The 20,695-nt window shown below is 45.5% G+C and overlaps 1 protein-coding gene across 4 annotated transcripts in view; it reads left to right on the forward strand.

Annotated features, from left to right (window-relative positions):
- GFRA1 (GDNF family receptor alpha 1) overlaps window positions 1-20,695 on the forward strand; it is a 234,760-nt gene that overhangs the window by 206,128 nt on the left and 7,937 nt on the right. For all 4 annotated transcript variants that reach the window (XM_018041625.1, XM_018041624.1, XM_018041623.1 and 1 more), the window contains one exon: window positions 19,978-20,031. In XM_018041625.1, coding sequence (XP_017897114.1) covers window positions 19,978-20,031 — 54 coding nt within the window. The remainder of the gene's footprint in view (window positions 1-19,977; window positions 20,032-20,695) is intronic.

The raw sequence follows: 20,695 nt of genomic DNA on the forward strand, positions 1-20,695 counted from the left end.
CAGTTTGAAGTTTATAGAAATGCATTGGGAACTTGTATGTTGTTTAGTCACTAAATTGTGTTCAACTCTTTGCAAACCCATGGACTGTACCCCGCCAGTTTCCTCTGTCCATGGAATTTCCAGGCAAGAATCCCGGAGGGGTTGCCATCCTTCCCTGGGGCATCTTCCCAACCCAGGGATCTAACCTGCATCTCCTGCATTAGCAGGCAGATTCTTTACCACTGAGCCACCAGGGAAACCCCTTGTGTGCTGTAGCACAACATTTACAGATTGGTAGTAGGGGCAGGAAAGTGAAAATGAAAGTTGCTCAGTCATGTCCAACTCTTTGTGACCCCATGGACAATACAGTCCATGGAATTCTTCAGGCCAGATTACTGGAACAGGTAGCCATTCCCTTCTCCAGGGGATCTTCCCAACCCAGGGATCAAACCCAGATCTCCCTCATTGCAGGTGGATTCTTTACCAGCTGAGCCACCAGGAAAAGCCCAGTAGGGGCAGGGGCTGATGCAATTTGGCTGTCTTTAACGCATACATATTAGAATATTTGAATATTAGAATATTGTGAAAATCTCTATCTGAATAAGATCTTCCATCTTGGAAAAACAGCATGCCTTACCCTTCCACTGCCCCAGTACCTCATCAGACCTAAACAAAGTCCATGTGCCTGGATAGGGCCAGACTAGACCGGAAATGATTCTGAAGCTCTTCCCAGACAGGCCAAACCCCAAAAGTCTCAATATGGCAAGAAGGCAATTATCCCACCCTGCTAAATACCCAGGACTCTGCTGGCTGTGACCAAGTGAAAATTTTAAGTGTTGAGTTTTAAAAGGAAAGCTGCCAATGGGTGTTCTGTAAATCATTTGTGCCAGCAGACTGACCCCATTATGTCAGCTAATCCTGGAAATACAGGAGGTAAATTTAAATCTTCTAGCATGAAGCACTTAATCAATATTCTAAATGTTTTCCTTGCAATTTATGCTAGCAGAGCAATGGGGTGCTTTGGCATCCCGTTAATCTTCTGGAGAAGAGGCGCTGGAGAGCAAGGCCAGGGTGGTGGGGTTTTGCACAGGCTGACTGCTGGGATAGATGCTTATTCCACACCCGGCCCCTTGCATGGCGGACTTGTCCCCTGCACTCATGCCATGCTTGCCAGTGGTTAGAGCTGCCTTGCAGGTTCCTCCTTTTCAGCTTGTGGTTGACAGCCTAAGAGTTGCTTTGCTGGGAAGAGCACCAGCTTTGGAGTTGGTTGAACTTGAGTGAGGTTCCTAGCTCACTTCCCATTGCTCTCTGCCCTGGGACATATTTCTTACTGTCTCTAAATGTCTCCTGTAAGTTATCACCCACCTCTGGGGGTTGTTGTGAGGATTAGAGAACCAGTGCCACTATGCAGAGGGCTCAGCGTGACCAGCCAGCCCTCTGCACTTGGAAGTGGCCACTGTTTCCATGATTGTTGAGCTTTAGCTCTGGATCTTGGAGCCATACAGGAAGGTTGTTCTCTGGTTTGGGCTGGGGGTGGGGGAGGGGACATGGATGAGGAAAGATGGAGCCCTTTAGGTTTTGCTTCCTTAACTTGCAAGAAGGGTTTGAACCTCATGATATCCTGCTGCTTCTACTATGTGGTCATTGTAGAATGTCCCAAGGAAGGAGGGGAAGGGGAGGAATATTCTATGGACAGCAGGCCAAGAAGGAAAGGAAACCCAAGGCAATAAAGAAAGGACCTGGGATTAGAACTGTCTGAAGCTCCATCCCTCCATGCCCAGGAGTCTAGTGAGAGAACCACCTAAAATCAGATTCTCGGTGCTGTGAACTTGGAATCATGACAGTAGTCAGGTCTTGGTCCAGCCCAGGTGTCAGAGTACGACTGTCTGCCCTAGGCCGTTGCCACATCTCCTTAACTAGTGCTGACACTGGGAGGAGGTGACACACTGGTAAAAAGGAAGCCCTCTTATTTGCTAAAAAGATAGTGTTTGAGAGCTAACCCTGCCTCTCAGCCTCAAAGACCAGGAGATTGCAGCCTTTCCTGTTTCTGCATTCCACCAGCGCTCTTATTTGCCTAATATTTATCTTTAAACTCAGTGTCTATTAATAGGTATACTGTTAATAACATTTGTGAAACCAGAATCAATGCAATAGCTCTCTATATTTAAAAAATCATTGTATATATTAAAGTAATAAAAATGTTTTTTATTCTACTAAATAATGTCCCATATGCAAGTGGTTCCCAAACCCCACTTTAGGAAACATTAAAATCTATTCATATGACAGATCCTAAAGCTATTTTCTTTGGTAACTTGCATCACTTCTGCTTTTTATGGTTTTGTATTAATAAAGCAAATATGCAAATGGTTCTTTCAGTGGGTCAAGAACTATCCTAAGCACATTACATAAATACATATGCTATATGATGCTGGAAAAGATTGACGGCAGGAGGGGAAGACGGTAACTGAGGATGAAATAGTTGGATGGCAGCACTGATTCAATGGACATGAGTTTGAGCAAACTCCAGGAGATGGTAAAGGACAGAGAAGCCTGGCATGCTGCAGTCTATGGGGTCACAAAGAGTCGGACATGACTGAGCAGCTGAACAATATGTATGTGTGCATATATATATATCTATATAAACTCATTCAATTTTGATAGTAACTTCATGAGGTTACTACTGTTATTCCCATTTTTCAGATGATAGACCTGAGACACAGAGAGGCTTGATCAGGCGAAGAGAAATTGAACAGCAGCCTATTTCTCCTCTGTGCATTTTTAACTGGCTATACTGTATAATACGTAAATCAGAACATTTTACCTTTTTGTTTCTGGATAACATTTTGCATTCAATAGAGACTAAATCAGTCCCTAAATTCTTGTTGAACATCTGGCAAGATTGAGGTGCCAGACTGGTTCATAAACTAGCATAAAGAAAGGTAATGATGCTTATTCTGATGCCAACTGGTGTCCTGCGGAACAACTCAATTCCAACGCTAGCCCCCTGAGTTAGCACAGATGCTACAGGTTAAGCGCATAGTCCCAACAAGACTGCCCACTTCAGATGCCAGCCAGACTTCAGGGGTCTCCAGGCCACCTGCTTTTCTGACCAACTGGCTAAAAATTCAATCGTGGAAACTTCCATAAAGGCTGTTCGGTGACCTCTTGGTTATGAACTGAAGAGTTCTGTAGGTCAGGCTTACTCAGTTTCAGCCCTGTCAACCTCTTGGCCTGGTAATGCTTTGCTAGGGGGGTTGCCCTGTGCCTGGTAGATTGTTGAGCAGCACCCCAGGCCTCTGTCTTCTAGATGCCAGGAGCCCCTTTCCCCAACTGTGACAACCAAAAGTGGACCCACATACTTAGCAAATGTCCCCTGCAGGACATATTCACCCCTGGTGGAGGACCACTCAGGTGGCTCAGTTGTAAAGAATCCACCTGCCAGTGTGGGAGACACAGAAGACTCAGGTTCGATCCCTGGGTCAGGAAGGTCCCCTGGAGGAGGGACTGGCCACCCACTCCAGTATTCCTGCCTGAAGAATCCCATGGACAGAGGAGCCTGGCGATCTGCAGTCCATAGGGCCGCAAAGAATCAGACACGAGTGAGCACACACACTCACCCAGGAAATGAGAGCTGCTTCAAAAGCCCTCTTTCCTTTCCATTAATATGGGAGATGGCAGTGTGTGAGAGTCTTTTCGGGTTTCTTTCTTGTGTGTGGTGAGATGGAAGAGCAGATGGGTGCGTCGGACCAAACCTTTCTAAGTTGTGCCAGCAAGGGCAACAAAAAGGGGCCTCTGGTGACCACCACATGCCCAATTTGCGACACTTAACTTCCCTTCAGAGTGAGGCCTGTGATAGAGTCCTACGCGGTATTAACAGAAGTATTTGACCTGCTTCTCATCATTCAGGGACCTGCAGGTGACTGTGGCCTTTGGGCCTCCTCTGAGGCCTCAGCCCCTCTGAGTGATAATTTCACCCAGCCAGCATCCCAAATAAGTGCCCTGCTGGTGACACATCAAAAGACTTTTACTCCGCAACCAGAATGGATAGAAGTGTTTAGACCAAACTGCAGCTGGGTTTCTCCTGCGTGGACTTTGAGGCTGGGGGAGTTTTAGGAGGGGCTGGGACCCACTGGGTTCGTGAGGCCAGTGCCAGACGGGTCAGCACTGAGCCTTCAGCACATGCGCTGAACTAGATGAGTGTGACTTCTGGGTGCCATTTCCCGGGCCTTATGTTTAAGGAAACAGTCTTGGTGCGGTACGCCATTTGTGGCGCTTGGTTTATGGTCTCTGTGAGGTTGCCATCATTTCCGTGTAATACAGAGTGTTTTCTAGCACCCACTGTTGTTTTGTGTGCCATACAAAAAAAAAAAAATCCAAATTTTGGCTGCACCTGGAGTTTCCTTTGCAGAATGTTCTCCTGCTCAGAGGGAGTTTATGTCCTGGGAGAAATGAGCTGCGGGGAGTTGGAGAGGTGGGGGTGGTCTTCCCTTAGCAGAAGCACGAGGCCTCAGGGCCCCCCACCCCCTCGGCTTCTGGGTTCCCCCAGCAGCCTGGTGACAGAGCTCGGGATCAGACTGCCAAGTGGCCCCAGGGCCCTGTGTGATGGGCCCAGCTACTCACAGCGTAGAGACTGACAGTGACCTCCTGGGACTTAATCTTCCCAGCTTCAGGTGCCAGCAGATGAGCTCAGAGGGAAGCCGTATCCCAGAATCCACCCACGGTAGCCCCGGGAGGAAATAGGCTGTTGTAAAAACGCTTTTGGAAATAACTGCTTGTAGAGCGTTTTCAAAGCCCTTCATCCAGGAGAGTGCTTGAATTCAGAGTTCAGAATTGGGTAGGACTCTGTTAAAGCTGCCATACAGTCCAGCATGCCAGAACGCATTTTCAACTGTGTAGTCAAAGCCTATTGGAAATGGAAGCCTGCAGGGTAAAACGGGTACCAAAACACAGGAGTTTCATCTCGGAGGCCAGGCTTCCTAGTAGGTGCGTATGCACATCACCCTGTCGCAGAGTGCAATGTCATCCCCTGTGTTCGTTTGCTGGGGCAGCCTTAACAAAGTACCGTAGATTGAGCGGGTAAGACAACAGAAATGTATTGGGGAGGGAACCCGAACAAACTTTTTGGCCAATGCCATCCTTCCCACAGTGTTGGAGGCTGGAAGTCCAACATCAAGGTGTCAACAGGTTTGGTTTCTCCGGAGACTTCTCTCCTTGGTTTGCAGATGCCTTTCCTTCTTGCTGTGTCCTTACGTGGCCTTTCCTCTGTGTGTGCACACCCTCGAGTCTGTGTGTCCAAATTTCCTTTTTGTATAAGGATGCCAGTCAGATTGGATGAGGGGCCACCCTAATGGCCTCATTTGAACTTAATTATCTCTTTAAAGACCCTGTCTCCATCCATTGTCACCTATGTGACCACCCCACCGATAGTCATATCCTGAGATAACTGAATGTTAGGAATTCAATGTATGAATTTTTGAGCCCGTAACATAACACAGGTGGCAGGTACTCAGCAACAAAACATTTGACATTTTAAAAATCTCGCCTATGGAGTGACTTTAAGGGGAGAAGTTTGCTGTTATCATAAGCAATTCTTCAATCCCCAGGGCTCTGCTAAGTGTCCCCTGTGCAGCCTTTGAACATGAGAGGCTCTGACTGTTGGTGGTTCTGTGGTTAAAGGAATATGGCGAGAGGAAAGGCACCTCCCTAGGGGACCAGCTCTCCCGAGAAGCCTACAGACATCAGGTGTTGTCTGCCTTGCTGAATCCGATGCTATCAGATTTTGGGCTTCTGCAAACTTAATTCAAGTAATGATTTCTTTGTGATTGGCATATTTGCATGGTAGCTGACTTCAGTTCAACGTATTGTTGGAATCCACAATACTGTAATTTAAGATTATTTTATCAGCAGTAAAGGGTTTTATAATTCATTTAAAAAGTTGTAATGGGCTTGAGCATCTTCAGGATAGTTTAATAATATAGCATTTTATAGCTGGCTGTAAAATTTCAGATTACGATTTTAGCAATTGTGCAGTTCTATTTTATAGTTTAATAATTGTTCAAATGAAGGAGAGTGTAAAGTTCCTAAAAACCAATTTAATGACTGAGAAAAATAGCCCTTATCCAAATCTATTGTACACCTTTAATGAACCCAGATGTCACCTTCTCAACAAAGGCAGATCGCGACATCTATTTTTCTCAGCCACAAAGCCCTGCAAATTAAGCGCGCAGAGTACAGTGTCTCTGAGTTATAATTTTCCCCCTTTTCCCTCTTTAAATCCCTAATCTCCTAGAGCTGGAAGAAGACTGTGGCCCCCACGGGGTGAATGGCAGCCAGGCCAGTAAAGTTTCAGTAGGAATAGGGAGTGAATTGGCTTTCTCTTAAGATTCTGCATTTTACAAATAGCCCTTGATCTCACCACTTCAACCCCAACTCTTAACTCTAAGAAGTTAAGAACTCTTCTAAGTCTTGTATAAATGCCTCCAGATAACCCCCTACTTCACCATTCTGTGGTGTACGTGGCAACATGGGGAGCCCCACTTTATTACATTGCTCTGCTGTGCTTAGTTGCTCAGTCATGTCCAACTCTTTGTGACCCCATGGACTGTAGCCCACCATGCCCTCCTCCAGGGGATCTTCCCAAACCAGGGATCGAACCCACATCTCCCACATTGCAGGCAGAGTCTTTACCGTCTGAGCCACCAGGGAAGCCCTCATGATCATACAATTGGACACTATCGTCGTTGTTCGGTCGCTCAGTCTGTCCGACTCTTTGCAACCCCATGGACTTTAGCACACCAGGCTTCCCTGTCCTTCACTATCTCCTGGAGTTCACTCAGACGCATGTCTATTGAGTCCATGATGCCATCCAACCATCTCATCCTCTGCTGCCTCCTTCTCCTCCTGTCGTCAGTCTTTCCTGACAACATGGTCATTTCTAGTGCATTGGCTCTTCACATCAGGTGGCCAGAGTATTGGAGCTTCAGCTTCAGCATCAGTCTTTCCAGTGAATATTCAGGATTGATTTCCTCATTACACATAATAAAAGTGTTGGCACATGATATCAGGGAGAAGGCCTTGTGTCATGTTATCATTGGAATTTATAGTTCGTGTTATTGTATTTCTGGGGTTTTCCAGGGTATATCGTCCCACCACTAAAGTAGTTAAGAGGTCCTGGGCCAGGTACCCAAACCCGGTAACCACGGAGCACGCAGAGCATACCTTGGGAATACAGTCCCAGCATCCTTGGGTGCAGCGTGTTTCTCCGGGGTTGTGAGGGGGGTGGAGCTCTGGCTCAGAGCCCTGTTTCTGTTACAGAGAAATGGTATCAATCAGAGGAAGCCCTGTGTGGCTGGAATCCTTTCTCTCTGAGATGCAATCTGAGGACTTGGGGCCCACAGCCTGTTTCTACTCTGTTATAAGCAGCCTTGTCTGTTCTGTGAACAGTGGGGAAGCTGATTCTGAACTGCCCACCTGAGAAGTAAAAAGGGGAGTGGTCATCCACAGTGACTGCAGCCCATCTCCCGCATCACCTGGAAATGATGCAGCCTCATCTCCTTTTCTATCTCACACTCAGGGCTCTAGTTGATTGTTGTTGGTTAGTCCCCGAGTCATGTCCAACTCTTTTGCAACCCCATGGACTGTAGCCCACCAGGCTTCTCTGTCCATGGGATTTCCCAAGCAAGAATACTGGAGTGGGGTTGCCATTTCCTTCTCCAGGGACTCTTCCTGACTCAGGGATCAAACCCGCATCTCCTGCGTTAGCAGGCAGATTCTTTACCAATGAGCCACCAGGGAAGCCCTGCTCTAGATGATACACCCTTCTTAGTCAACTCCAGAGAATTTCTATTTGAAATTTGGTGTTGCTTAGGAGCAACATAAGGCTGTCCATTATCCAATGGCATTTGGATATCTTTTGCCGGGTCAGGGTCGTCTCAGCATTGATGCCACAGCTGAAGGGCATTCTTGCTGCCCAGGGACAGGCATGTGCTCCAGGCTTCAGCTGCTATCTGCACTTATTCCCCACCACAGCACTCGACAACCCCTATATTATATCAGGGGAGGGTATCACTTAGTAATTCTGGATTCCTTCGGAGAGTCAAGGCAATGCCATCATTTGTTTTTCTCCAAAACCAAGTTCACTTTCAGGTAATGTACCTTGAGCCTTGACCGTGCCGATGCTAGACAAGGGATCATGCAGACAGTATATCAAGAGTGGCACAGTTGTTTCTCAAAATTGTGTTTTTAGGAAAAAGAGGCCATGTGCTTTGAAGTAGAAAATACTGAAGGACCAGACCTCTTGCTACAATAAAATCAGGTCTTCCTGTGGACTGTAGCAGACAGTCGTTTCAGCTCCTCAGTCCTTGGATTCATCGTCTGTAATATGGAGGAAATGTGCAGACCACCTGGGAGGGTTGTGATAATTAAGCAAATTAAAATTCTTAAGCATAGTAACTGAGCCTCCAGCACAGTAACTGTTTATATCATTATTTTATCCTCTTGGTTCATCTGTGCTGACCATGAGACAGAAGGAACCTCTACGGAGGGACTATTCAGTGACTTTTATCCCAAAAGAATCTGGGAAATGAACGTGGGCATTGTACAGGGTGTGGACCCTGTGGAAGTGGGTCTCAAGTTGAAATAATTTCATATGATCACCCATTTATGATGTGTTCTCCTAAACTTTTTTTTTTTGCTACTTTTCTCAAAAAGGGAGAATAACCACTTAAGGATGGGGAGGGGAAGAGTAGGCCCCCTCAGTGCATTCTGGGAAAAGCCATCAGGCCACCAGCACCTGTGGTCCAGAGGGCAGTGAGGCCGGCCCATCAGAGGGATAGTAATTCAGCAGTTGGACAATTGCTTAACCCAATTGCTGGGTAATAAACATGCTTAATAAAAAGGAGTAGGACGTCTGCACCATCTTGGCTATAAATATGTTCTCTTGTTCTGGGGAACCTACAAGAATACCTCTGAGCACACTTAGATCACATACTATAAATAAATCCAATTTCTTGTATCCCCTACTGACCTTTTATCCTTTGGACTTCTAACCAACGGTGCTTCCCTGAATAATAGACTGTGCCTTGTGTTTGAGCCGTGCAGCTCACTTGTGGGAGGAAACTGGCTCTGGTTCTCTTGAGGGGAGGGTCAATGAAGGGTTCCCCTCCCCTGCGTCCCTCCTGTTTGAGGCCCAGTCACATCATGAATAAGGCTAGCTCAGGATGGTGGGTACTGAGAAGACATCGCAGAATTTTCCCCCAGGGCAGCTGTCCCCTGCCTGCCCCTTGGCTACAGGGACCTTAGGTGTGACCTGACAGATGCTCACCTCTGGGGGCTCTTGGGGGAGCAAAAGCCACCAGGCCTGGCTTGACCTCTGACCCTTTGGGTTGATTCTAGGCTGCCTCAGCTGGCTCTGTCCATGGTGGCTGTGTGACCCCAGGCATCTTACCCTTATTATTCTAAGGGTTGATCTAAGGATTATGGGTGATAATAGGTAATGTGTACCCTGGTGGCTCAGACAGTAAATAAGCTGCCTGCAATGCAGAGACCTGGGTTCGATCCCTGGGTGGGGAAGATCTGCTAGAGGAGAAAATGGCAACCCTCTCCAGTATTCTTGCCCGGGATATCCTGTGGACAGAGGAGCCTGGCAGGCTACAGTCCATGGGTTTGCAAAGAGTCAGACACAAGTGAGCAACTTAAAACTTCAGTTCACCCTGTCTGGCATGGAATTAATATGCATGAGTTTTACATTCAAAGAGACTGAAATCAAAGAGATTCAAATCTCAGGACAGCCACTCAGAGCTGTGGAAACTTGGGCAGGTCCCAACCTCTCTGAAACCCCTGTGTCCTGATCTGTACCAAAGGGGAATGCCCCCCTCAGAAAATCATTTGAGTTCTTGGAGGGCATTCAGTAACATGTGGATGGAATCATTATCAATGGAGGTTCTTAAGAGTAGCAGTCATGATCATCACAGTCATTATCAGTCCGCTTGGTTTTCCTCTAGTTTCTAGAATATTTTTCTCTGGCTACTAAAATCACGGTGTTTTTTGTTTTTTTTTTTCTTCAAGTTTTTCAGTTTTTTGCCTTTACTTTGTTTCTTGCTGCAAGAAACAAGATAGAGCTGGATGGCTCTATCTTGCCATCCAGCAAGTGAACAAAAGCCCAGGGTCCATTCTGTCTCCAGACCTGGGTGTTTTATATCAAACCTTAGTTGCCACCATAAGTCACAGAACCATTACAGGGACACTCTCAGCTGCACATAAATGCACAGGAGAATGAGAGGCTTAATAAATATTATCTGATGGTGATGAGGGCGCGTGTCTGATGAGATCGGCTTTATGCACTTCTCATCAGGGACCACGATGAATCTTTTCTGCTGCTCTCTGCACACTTGCGTTTCTGAATGCACATTTGAGAAAACAAATTCTTCCTTTTAGGGCTTTCCCCTCAGTCACTGTTACACCATGATCACTGAATATTGGCTCTACAAAGCTCCTCCCCCACCCCAAACCAAAATGTCTGTTTCAAGCAATGTTTGGCATAATCTTCCTGTTAATTGGGCCTAATTTTCTAAAATGCAGCTCATAATTGCTTCTTGTCTGAATGTTTTACTAATCAAGCAAGTTAAGCATGAATGAAAACACACGGTTCTCTGATGTAGTTGGCAACCTGTGTTTGCCCCAACTTGGGGGAAAGCGAAATAGATGTAAGATGATCCAGTGAAGTTAGGGAAAGAAGAAAGGCCAGGCCGAGTGCCACGTTAAGCTCCCTGCTGTAGACAGTGTCTGCACACAGCGCTACTTGCCATCCTGCCATTAGTGTTAAATTACAAGCACCAGGCTGCAGACATCCTTTTATGGTGTGCGGGAGACTGACAGGCCAGCCCGAGGGACTGCTTAGCTAATGGAGGACTGTTGATATATCTTACAGTGCTGTATCTCTTTCATCGCATTCATTTTTAAATCCGAGGAAACACAGAAGATCACGAGCCAGTTCTATTCAGTATCACGTTCACAAGGCAAATTAGCTGAAGCTTTTGCATTTTCCCCACCCCTGCCTGAATCCGAGAACACTCAGCATAGGGACCAGAGAAGAGCTCAGAGATCATCAACAGCAACTTGGATTTTTAAAAGCACTTCCAACACGAGTATCACGTTTGATTCTCACAACTCTGTGAAGTGGGCAGCATGGTGCAGTTATTATAATTATAGATGATGGTTGAAAAGCCAGGACAGGACCTTCCTAACCTGTGTTCTTTATAGCATACCATATCAATCAAGCTGGTACCAGGAGTGAGTTCTAAATCATTCAATTTAGATTTCTCAGTCAGTTCTAGAAGTTTTAACTGACCCACATTTAACCAGTTCACCACATAAGCCATCCTCTTCTCCATTCCCTGTAAACATCCGATGCCCAAGGCAGGCTGAATGCCCCACACTAGGGGCCTCTCTCCTGCTCACCTGGGCGCCTTGCTTTCTCCAGTGGAGATGCAAGCTTGAAAGATTCAGGATCGTCTGTTCTCAAACCTTTAGGTGCCGTTGTACTTGGTATTTTGCTTACCTATTTTAATTAAATAAGCTGACTACAGTGTAGTTTAAATTCCCCTTGCATTGAAAAATGGCTTTGGATTAGGTGTAGGCCAACCAACAATAAAAGACTGAAAAAAAAGTTTTAAGTATATGGAAATTGTGCACTGAGATTCCCTGGTGGGTATCAAACAAAAGTCATTCCTGTTTTAAAGAAATGAAAACTGGATGTTGTAGATTGTAAATAGTAGGTATAGCTTAGGCAGAATGTAAGCCAGGGAATTCCAGTCAGCAAACTCTTTCTTTAAAAAAGTTTTCAAAGTGGCTTTGATTATGTATCCAAAAATCAATCAATGCATGACATTCAATTTTTGAATTAAAATGTTTGATACAATATAGGCAATGGAATATTACTTGGCCTTAAAAAAGGATAAGATTCTGCAATATGCAATGATGTGAACAAATCTGGAGGACCTCATGATAAGTGAAACATCCCCATCACAGGGACAAATGCTGCATGATTCCAGTCTCATGTGGTATTTAAAATAGTCAAGCTCATGGAAGCAAAGAATAGAATTTGTGTTTCCAGGGGCCGAGGGAGGGGAACATGAGGAGATGTTCAGCAGTGATGCAGGGTCAGTTATGCAAGATGAGTAAGTTCTAGAGATCTGCTGTTTAATCTCATGCCTGCCCATAACAGTGCTGTGTTGTACTTAAAAATTTAAGAGGGTAAATCTCATGTGAAGTGTTCTTATCACAGTGATTTTAAAAGAGGAGTTTCTCAATTTAAAAAAATGGATACAAATGTGTAATTTTAAAATGATTTAGTGATTTTGCTCTTTAACTTAATTTCTCAAATGACCAAGGGCCCAGCCCCCAGTGCTGTCAAGTTAGAAAGTTTCTGCTCTAGGCTTGGCCATGCATGCTAAGTCGCTTCAGTCGTGTCCGACTCTTGGCGACCCTGTGGACTGTAGCCCGCCAGGCTCCTCTATCCATGGGATTCTCCAGGCAAGAACACTGGAGTGGGTTGCCATGCTCTCCTCCAGGTGATTTTCCCGACCCAGGGATTGAACCCATGTCTCTTATGTCTCCTGCATTGGCAGGCGTGTTCTTTGCCACTGATGCCAACAGGAATTGAACCTGCACCCCCTGCATCACAAGGCAAAGTCTTAACCATTGGACCACCAGGGAAGTTCCTCAGGCTTGGCCGTAAACTCAACCTAAGTTGCCATGTTACACCTGGAACAACCCACAGGTACCAAGAATCCAAGACCTTCTAGACTCTAGAACATGAATCCACATCACCTTCAAGGCTACCACACACACACGCACACACACACACACACGCAATCTGGCCTCATTTGAGTTTACTGCACTCTGGTTGTTGGAGGCCTTGTCTAAACAGCCCAAATGGGATCTGAGCCTATGCATTCTTGGGGTGAGGAAGTATGCCTTCAGGCCTCCAGTCTTCTCCCCGCCCCCTTCTTATGACCGGCCTCAACCTGCCCAGAGCCTGCCAGACTAACTAAACTTGGCACCCAGTAAGCCTTCCGAAAACTGTACTGAGTGAAACATCTTTATAAGGTCTTCTTAGAGCTTAATATAATGAAAGCCTTTTGGCTGAGGTTCAGGTAATATGCAGACACAGTGTCTTGGAGGGAGTAGGTAGACGAGACGGGGTAGGAAAGCTGCCCAAGAATTATTTCACTCCCATCTCATTCGTACCCTCCTCATAGACCCTCCGCCCCTTCCCAGCCCGTGGGGCTGGCAGAAATCGGCTTGGAGCAAACAGCCGAACATAGGCTCTGAAAGACAAACACCCAAACCCAGGGGCTCAGAGCAGACCTTATTTATGTGTCCACTTGTTTTACACGCTGACTTGACTACACATTATTCAGACCAGTGGTTGCAAGCAGTTGTTACTAAGTTCGTAGCAAAAGCAAATCACCTGGAAGGTGAGTTTCAAAACACAGGGACAGGGATTTTAGAAAGGCTGGCCAACTGCTTGTGACCTGACCAGAAATAAAACATCTCCTGCCTCTCCCAAAGTCAACAGGCAAAATCTGAAAAGCTGAAAAGTGTGCAGCTGGGCACACGACCGTTACTTTGCTCAGATCCACTTCTTTTTTCTGCCTTCTTTGTGTGTGTAGAAATTAATTTGGGCAAATATGTGTCAAGTGCACATACAGAATTGTTATATAGTAAAGTGTACCCATAAATGTCTATAATCGGGTGAATCCATTTTGTTAAAATGCAGTGTGAAAAATGAGAAAGTAATAACTGATTGCTCTGTTATCCTTCAAATTAGGTACACAGCCTTCTTAGGTTTTTGTCTTATGAGAAAATATAAAATGTGCAGATTTAAATTGAGAAGTGGCTTTGAGTTCTGGACTATTTCAGAAAGAACTCATGCGATGGTTTTCCCTAGCAACGGTCCAATTTGTGCTGCAGAAGAGGCTTGTATGCTGATAAACTGGTATTGACAAGTGTGATAGATACAGCTTGGTACTTAGTGAGTGCTGGAGAGCAAAGTTGATTGCATTTTACAGTCTGTGTATTTCTCTGTTTATTGCTTGTATTCTGTCATTAAGCAAACAGGTTCTTAATATAGCAAATCTCTCTAATCAGTAAAGCAAGGGAGAAAAGAACCAGAAGCATCATTAATTATGACCATTTGGCTGCAGTCTGGGCAATCTGTTGCTATTGGATTGAGCAACTTCCTCCAGTTTTATTTTCTGGAGGTAGAGCAGAAACTGGCTTTTCTTATACATGGAGGAGAGTAGAGAAATGTTCCATGCCCTGCTGGCTGACAGCTGCCTAAGAACCTGAGATTAAACACTGGCTTCTCTACAGAAATGGAGTCCTGGGGCAGCAAAAGCCAAGTTGAAAGTGGGTATGGTATTAAGTCTCCAGTTCTATAAACAGAGCAAGTGTGCAACTCCAAAGCCTGATCCCACCCGAGGCTCCGGGAGAGCCCACTGTGGCCAGAACGCGTGGGGCACGCGGTGCCTGATGAGTTAGCTTGACCAAGAGCTCTGGACTCGATGTATGTCTGAGCATTCTGTACAGGAAAGCAGTCGGCACCAGGCAGGCTTTCCAAATGCTAATCACAGGGTTAAAAAGCAGGAGAGTCATGGTCTGACTCCAGGTAACAGAGATTAATAGCATCTAATGCATTTATTAACCCTCTAGTGCCAGGGACTGATGGAGTCTGGCAGCAATTACAGTGACATGGAAATTCTATTATGTGACGTGCCTGGACTTGGGGATAACTGCCAGTGACAGTTTTATAAGACTGTTGGAGGGACAAGAGTTGTGAAGAGCCTAAAGACCAAGTTCCAGAAAGAGAGAAAAGCTACTGGTTTGTGGATGGGTTTCTCTAGCAGCCTATTCACTGTCTCAAAATAAAAACCTTGTTTTGGTGGTGTTGATTTCCCCAAGTTGGAGGCTTCTCCCATAACCACGTAACTATGAATTAGGTGATAGGAAACCCTCTTTCATAAAAGAGATTAAATAATTCATTTTTGAACATGCTGGAACTGTAGTTAAAATTGACTTTTAGAAAAACTGAAACCCATTCTCTTCCTTTGTATCCCCCCCCTTTTTTTTTAAAGAGAAAGATATCATATTTTAAAGCCACAAACTGCATGGTTTGGTGTCTAGATAGATCTAGCTAGTCAGGCTCTATGTTGGGCCCCTGCCTATCTGTCTTTCTTTCTTTCTTCCTTTTGACTGCTTCACACAACATATGGGATCCTAGTTCCCAGACCAGGGATAGAACGGCGACCCCTGCCTTGGAAGGCAGACTCTCAACCACTGGACCACTAGGGAAGTCCCCTGTCTTCTTAATAAGCAGGGCTTGGCAGATGGGATGCGTTCCATTATTACACTCCTGCTTCTATCAATTTGGGACTTGGAAATGGTGCTCTTCCAGTTTCTTCTACCTTCTTTGTACTTTCCAAGGTCTCAGAAGTTTTTGTTGGTTTGCTTTGTTTTCAGTTTTCCTGGGACTGTCCCAATTTTCATCAACTGAGGCCATGTTCAAAATATGTGAATAATCTTTGTAATAGTTAAAAGTGGGAGATGCCCTGTAATTGTATCTGTTTGCATTGATCAGACCTGACTAGTAAGACAGTGATAGCTGATGTTTTAAAAAGCACTCAGGATTGTTGCCGTTGTTGTTCAGTCGCTAAGTCATGTCCAACTCTGTGGCCCCGTGGACTGCAGCAGGCCAGGCTCCTCTGTCCTCCATTGCCTCCCTGAGTTTGCTCAGACTCCTGTTTATTGAGTTGCTGATGCTATCTAGTAATCTCATCCTCTGCCACCCCCTTATCCTTTTGCCTTCAGTCTTGCCCAGCATTGGAGTCTTTTCCAATGAGTTGGCTCTTTGCTTCAGGTAGCCAAAGTATTGGAGCTTCAGCATCAGTTCTTCCAATGAATATTCAGGGTCAGTTGCCTTTAGGATTGACTGGTTTGATCTCCTCAAAGTCCAAGGGACTTTCAGGAGTCTTCTCCAGCACCACAATTTGAAAGCATCAATTTTTCAGCGCTCAGCCTTATTTATGATCCCAACTGTCACATTCACACATGACTACTGGAAAAAGCTTTGACTATACTGACCTTTGTCCGCAAAGTGATGTATCTGCTTTTTAATATGCTATCTAGATTTGTCATAGCTTTCCTTCCAAGGAGCAAGTGTCTTTTAATTTCATGGTGAACGTAACAGATTGCTCAGGCTTCTGCAACGGACTTCAAGAGCTGGATTTTCTTAAGTGGGCTCTGGATATGCGTAGAGGAGATATCTGACCCTTGGTGGTCACAGGAGGGATTCAGAATGAATACAGGACTTACAAGCATGCAAGCTGCTAGTACATGCACAGGCATAAATTCCCAGGCTCTGCCCCTCCACCTGCAGCTTATGAACCCTTAGAGGCATTGGACACCCAGCTGACACCATTGAGTCCAAGCAGCAGATCACTGGCCCTCCAGCCCAGGTTTGGTGTGGGATTTTGAAAGATCTCATGTCTGTGTGCAATCTGATTCGTTTATGCAGGTGTTATCTTCCTTCTGCCTCCTAATCACATCACAGATCTTACTGTGGTTCTCATGAGGTTCTGGTGGAACTCAGGGTCTGCTCTGCCCTGGCTCTGAGGTTGTGAGGGTTTCCAGGCTCCCCCAACCTCTCGATGGGAAGCAGTGTCAACTCACTATATAAGCAGAGTATTTAGAAGCTGGCGTATGTGGACTGCTAAGCTTCTGGGGTGCTGAGGGCCTCTGTGGATTGGTCATGGGTTTGACAGGAGAGAAGGCATTTTCTCAGAGACTCTGCAAAAGCCTGGTGGCACATGGTTACTTTCCCTCAGCAGTTCATCTAGTTCTGCCCACAGAAGTGTTCTTGAAGCCAGATGAGCTTGAAGTCACTGCCTCTAGCTTTAATGAAGCCATCGGGCTGCAGGGAGACAAGGCCAGAAGTTGACTATTTGCTTTAGACAGAGGCCAACAAGAGGCCCACCTTGCGAGGAAGAAGAGCCCAGAGCCTTCACAGGCTTGGAGTTGGTCTCCATGTATTTTCCTGTGTGATTTGACCAGTCATCCCAACCATTCTCAGACAGAAAGAAAGAGCCTAGGAATTTAGACCAGGGCGTGTCTACCCAGTTGTACAACTGTAATCCTGTACACAGTTGAACTCTCAGTGACTAGCTGAGGACCAGAATTTACCTGTGTCAATGCAGAGTCCAGTTAAGAAAATTAGTTAAAGTAGCAACAGAGTTGCAAAGAGTCGGACACGACTGAGCAACTAAGCATAGCACAGCACAAAGACCTTTTAAGCTCCGTTGGTGGTAGCCGCTTTACAATCACGTAATATAGATGGGCATTTTTTCTAATACCTCAGCAGGTTCCTAAAGTGACTTTGAAGTGTAGCCAGTGAGTCTCTTAGATGGTGCAAAGAGAAAAACAGTGCAGGCTGTTGCTAATCGTATAGAACAAAATAGGAGGGAAGCCCAACCAGCCCTTGGATCTCTTGGGGGCCACTGCAGTCTAGGACACAGAGGTGTGGCTTAACTGTGGCAGTAGCACAGAAGCAAATTGAAGGATTAATGTGTCTCAGACAAGTCAGGCTGCCTTCTCTGCACGTTTTAGTGAACTTCTTAGTTTTGCAAAGGCCCTTGGCAGGGCTTTATGTCTCTTACAGATTAGGCGCTTCCCAGGTGGAGAAGGTAATGACAACCCACTCCAGTGTTCTTGCCTGGAGAATCCCAGGGATGGCGGAGCCTGGTGGGCTGCCCTCTATGTGGTCGCACAGAGTCGGACACAACTGAAGCGACTTAGCAGCAGTAGCAGTAGCAGCAGGTGGCACTAGTGGTAAAGAACCTGCCTGCCAATGCAGATAGATACTGGAGACGTGGGTTTGATTCCTGTGTTGGGAAGATTCCCTGGAGTAGAAATTGACAACCCACTCCAGTATTCTTGCTTGGAGAACCCCATGGACAGAGACGCCTCACCAGCAGGCTACAGTATATAGTGTTGCAAAGAGTTGGGTGTCTTAGTGAACTTCTTACTTATGCAAAGGTACTTAGCAAGGTTTTATGTCTTTTGTAGATTACCACCTAGAAAAGAAAAGACAGAATGTGATGTTTTAGGGCCATTTTGGTGTCTGGCACAATTCCAGTTTTGAGCAGAAATAAAATGTGCAAAGTTCTACATATTATTCTCTATAGGTTACAGTGTGGACCAGATTTGCTATTAATATAGATTAAAAGTAGGCTTTTGAGGAAGGCTCCATCCCTCTTCTGATTTGCCCTCTGATCTTCTTATATGTAACATTTAGTGACCTTTGAACAGCCCAGGGGTGCTTCACAGTGTCTTTTTCTTGATGCCTGTTTAAAGGTTTCGATTTCATATTCGCAGCTGGCATATGCAAATATAGGTAAAGATTATGATGCCTGCCAAGTAGCATTATGGTCAATAAATTACTCCTTGTGTGACTATACCATGATCTCAGCCTAGCACATCTTCAACAAGTCACAAAAGTTGTCCTGCAGCAGGCAGCCTGCCAGTGTATCCCCATAGAGCTGGTTGCCCAGATGCTCCTAGATTTAGGTGTGATGCTTAACCAGGGCCATCCTGTTGGCAAACAAACTCTCTGTCTGTTGCTACCAAAGGGCTCCTGGTTTCAGGGGGAGGGGGTGTAGGAGGGTTTCTTTGAGTGGATTTGGGGGGCAAGTAGCGCATGAAGAGTCAAGCACGCTAGTACCTCTGGGAGAAACACTGGAAAGCAGGAAAGAGCACGGTTCCATTCAGAAGTTTCAGAGGCCTGTATTCGAAATATCGACTACAGCTTGGATCACTCTGTGGCCCTGAATAAGTCACTTAATGTCTCTGCTCTCTAATTTGTTTTCCTTTATAAAACAGGAGAGCTGTATTGGGTCAGCAGTTTTTATTATAATTGAGCAATGAGGTTTTTCCTCTAACTCAATTTCTCAGGTAGAAACCCAGTGGAAACTTGTTCCATTTGTGAGAAAATAGGGAGCTTAAAGCCCTCACAGCTTAGGAACTTATAACTGCCCAGGAAGCAGTTTTAAGATGGATAGATCTGGGGTCTGTGATACCCTTCACGGTTCTTGGAAGGGATCTGTCAAAGGGTCCCTGCCCTGTGCCTGAGCCCCCCAGCGCTGAGTGGTTTACCCACCAGAAGGCAGGCCCAGGAGCCAAGGACCACATCCGTTTTGTCATATCACTGTATGCCAAACCCTGGAAAATTGTTCAGTAAGTGTTTGTGGACTGGAACAACTAATAAACAAATGAACAAATACACAAGATTCGGGAAGACCTATCTCTATATTACTGATGAATGAGAATTTTTATTACATTTTTACCTAGAAGGCACTTCATAAACATTAATATTCAGAACTATAAATGAGTACAGATTGTAAATGACTTTAAAACTTTTTTTTTTTTTAAATCTGTGCAGTGGCTTTGAGAGGGGGCAGGTACAAACTCAGGTGTATTTTGTCCAACACACCAATTTTTTTTTTTTTCACACCAAATTTTGAAGACTTAGTATGAAAGTTTAAAGAATGTAGAAAAGTATCTCATAAATCATCTTTTATACTGGTTACATGTTGAAATGGTAATATATTGAGTTAAAGAAAATGTCATTAAAATTTTCTTTACCTGTTATCTCTTTATTTATGGGATTAATAGAAAAATTTTAATTGTGTATGGGCTCACAGTTGTGACTCACATATTTCTAACAGTGACACGGTCTTATACTGTTGATCATCAATAACTACTCTTCCATAATGGTTTAGTTGCTCAGTCGTGTCCATCTCTTTGTGACCCCATGGACTGTGGCCTGCCAGGCTCCTCTGTCCATGGAATTTTTCAGGCAAAAATGCTGCAGTGGGTTACCATTCCCTTCTCCAGCTCTTCCATAGTATGTACAAATAATTGTGTGTGTTTGTCTTTTCCCAGGCACAGAAGCTGAAATCCAACATATCAGGCAGTACCCACCTCTGTCTTTCTGATGTAAGTTGTTTCTTTCTGAGTCTCCCTGCATCTAGAAACAGAGCCTTCGGGTCCCTGGAACAGAGTATGACGTGAAAGGGCTCAAAGACAACAAGGTTTCAGGCCCAGAAAAAAATCCAAGTCTCCCTTGGTGTCCCTCTGCCCTTGGAGCCAGGCGCAGATGCTGGTGTACAAAGCAGCGCCGAGTGTGGGATCCTCATCTCAGAACTGGATCAGCACAGATACCATTGCCCTGGTACCGTGAGAGCCTCTGTGATCACAGTCACATGAGTTCAGCTGGCACAGAGAAGATACAGAACACCTCTCGCTGCTTATCAGATGTCCCCTAGACTGCTCCTTTGACTTTCACAGTGACCCAGAAGTAGCCAATGCGGGCCACGTTACCCTCCCCAGTTTACAGTTAGAGCTCGTCATGGCGAGATGCAGTTTTCTGGGACTGAGCAGGTCCTAGGGATGAGGGTGAAGGAATCCGTCCTGGGAAAGAACAGCTGTGCTGACTGAGAGTTCAGGAGCCTGGGTCCTGCCTGGGACCCTGACTGACAAGCAGGGCAAGATCCTCCATCTGTAAAGTCCAGGGTTGAACCAGCCAGTGGAGGGAAAGGCTACTGCCAGGCTCCAATGTGATTTGTGACCCATCTCTATATGAGCCCTTACTTGCCTGGGC

Source organism: Capra hircus, chromosome 26, assembly GCF_001704415.2.
Source record: "Capra hircus breed San Clemente chromosome 26, ASM170441v1, whole genome shotgun sequence".
Lineage (NCBI taxonomy): Eukaryota > Metazoa > Chordata > Mammalia > Artiodactyla > Bovidae > Capra > Capra hircus.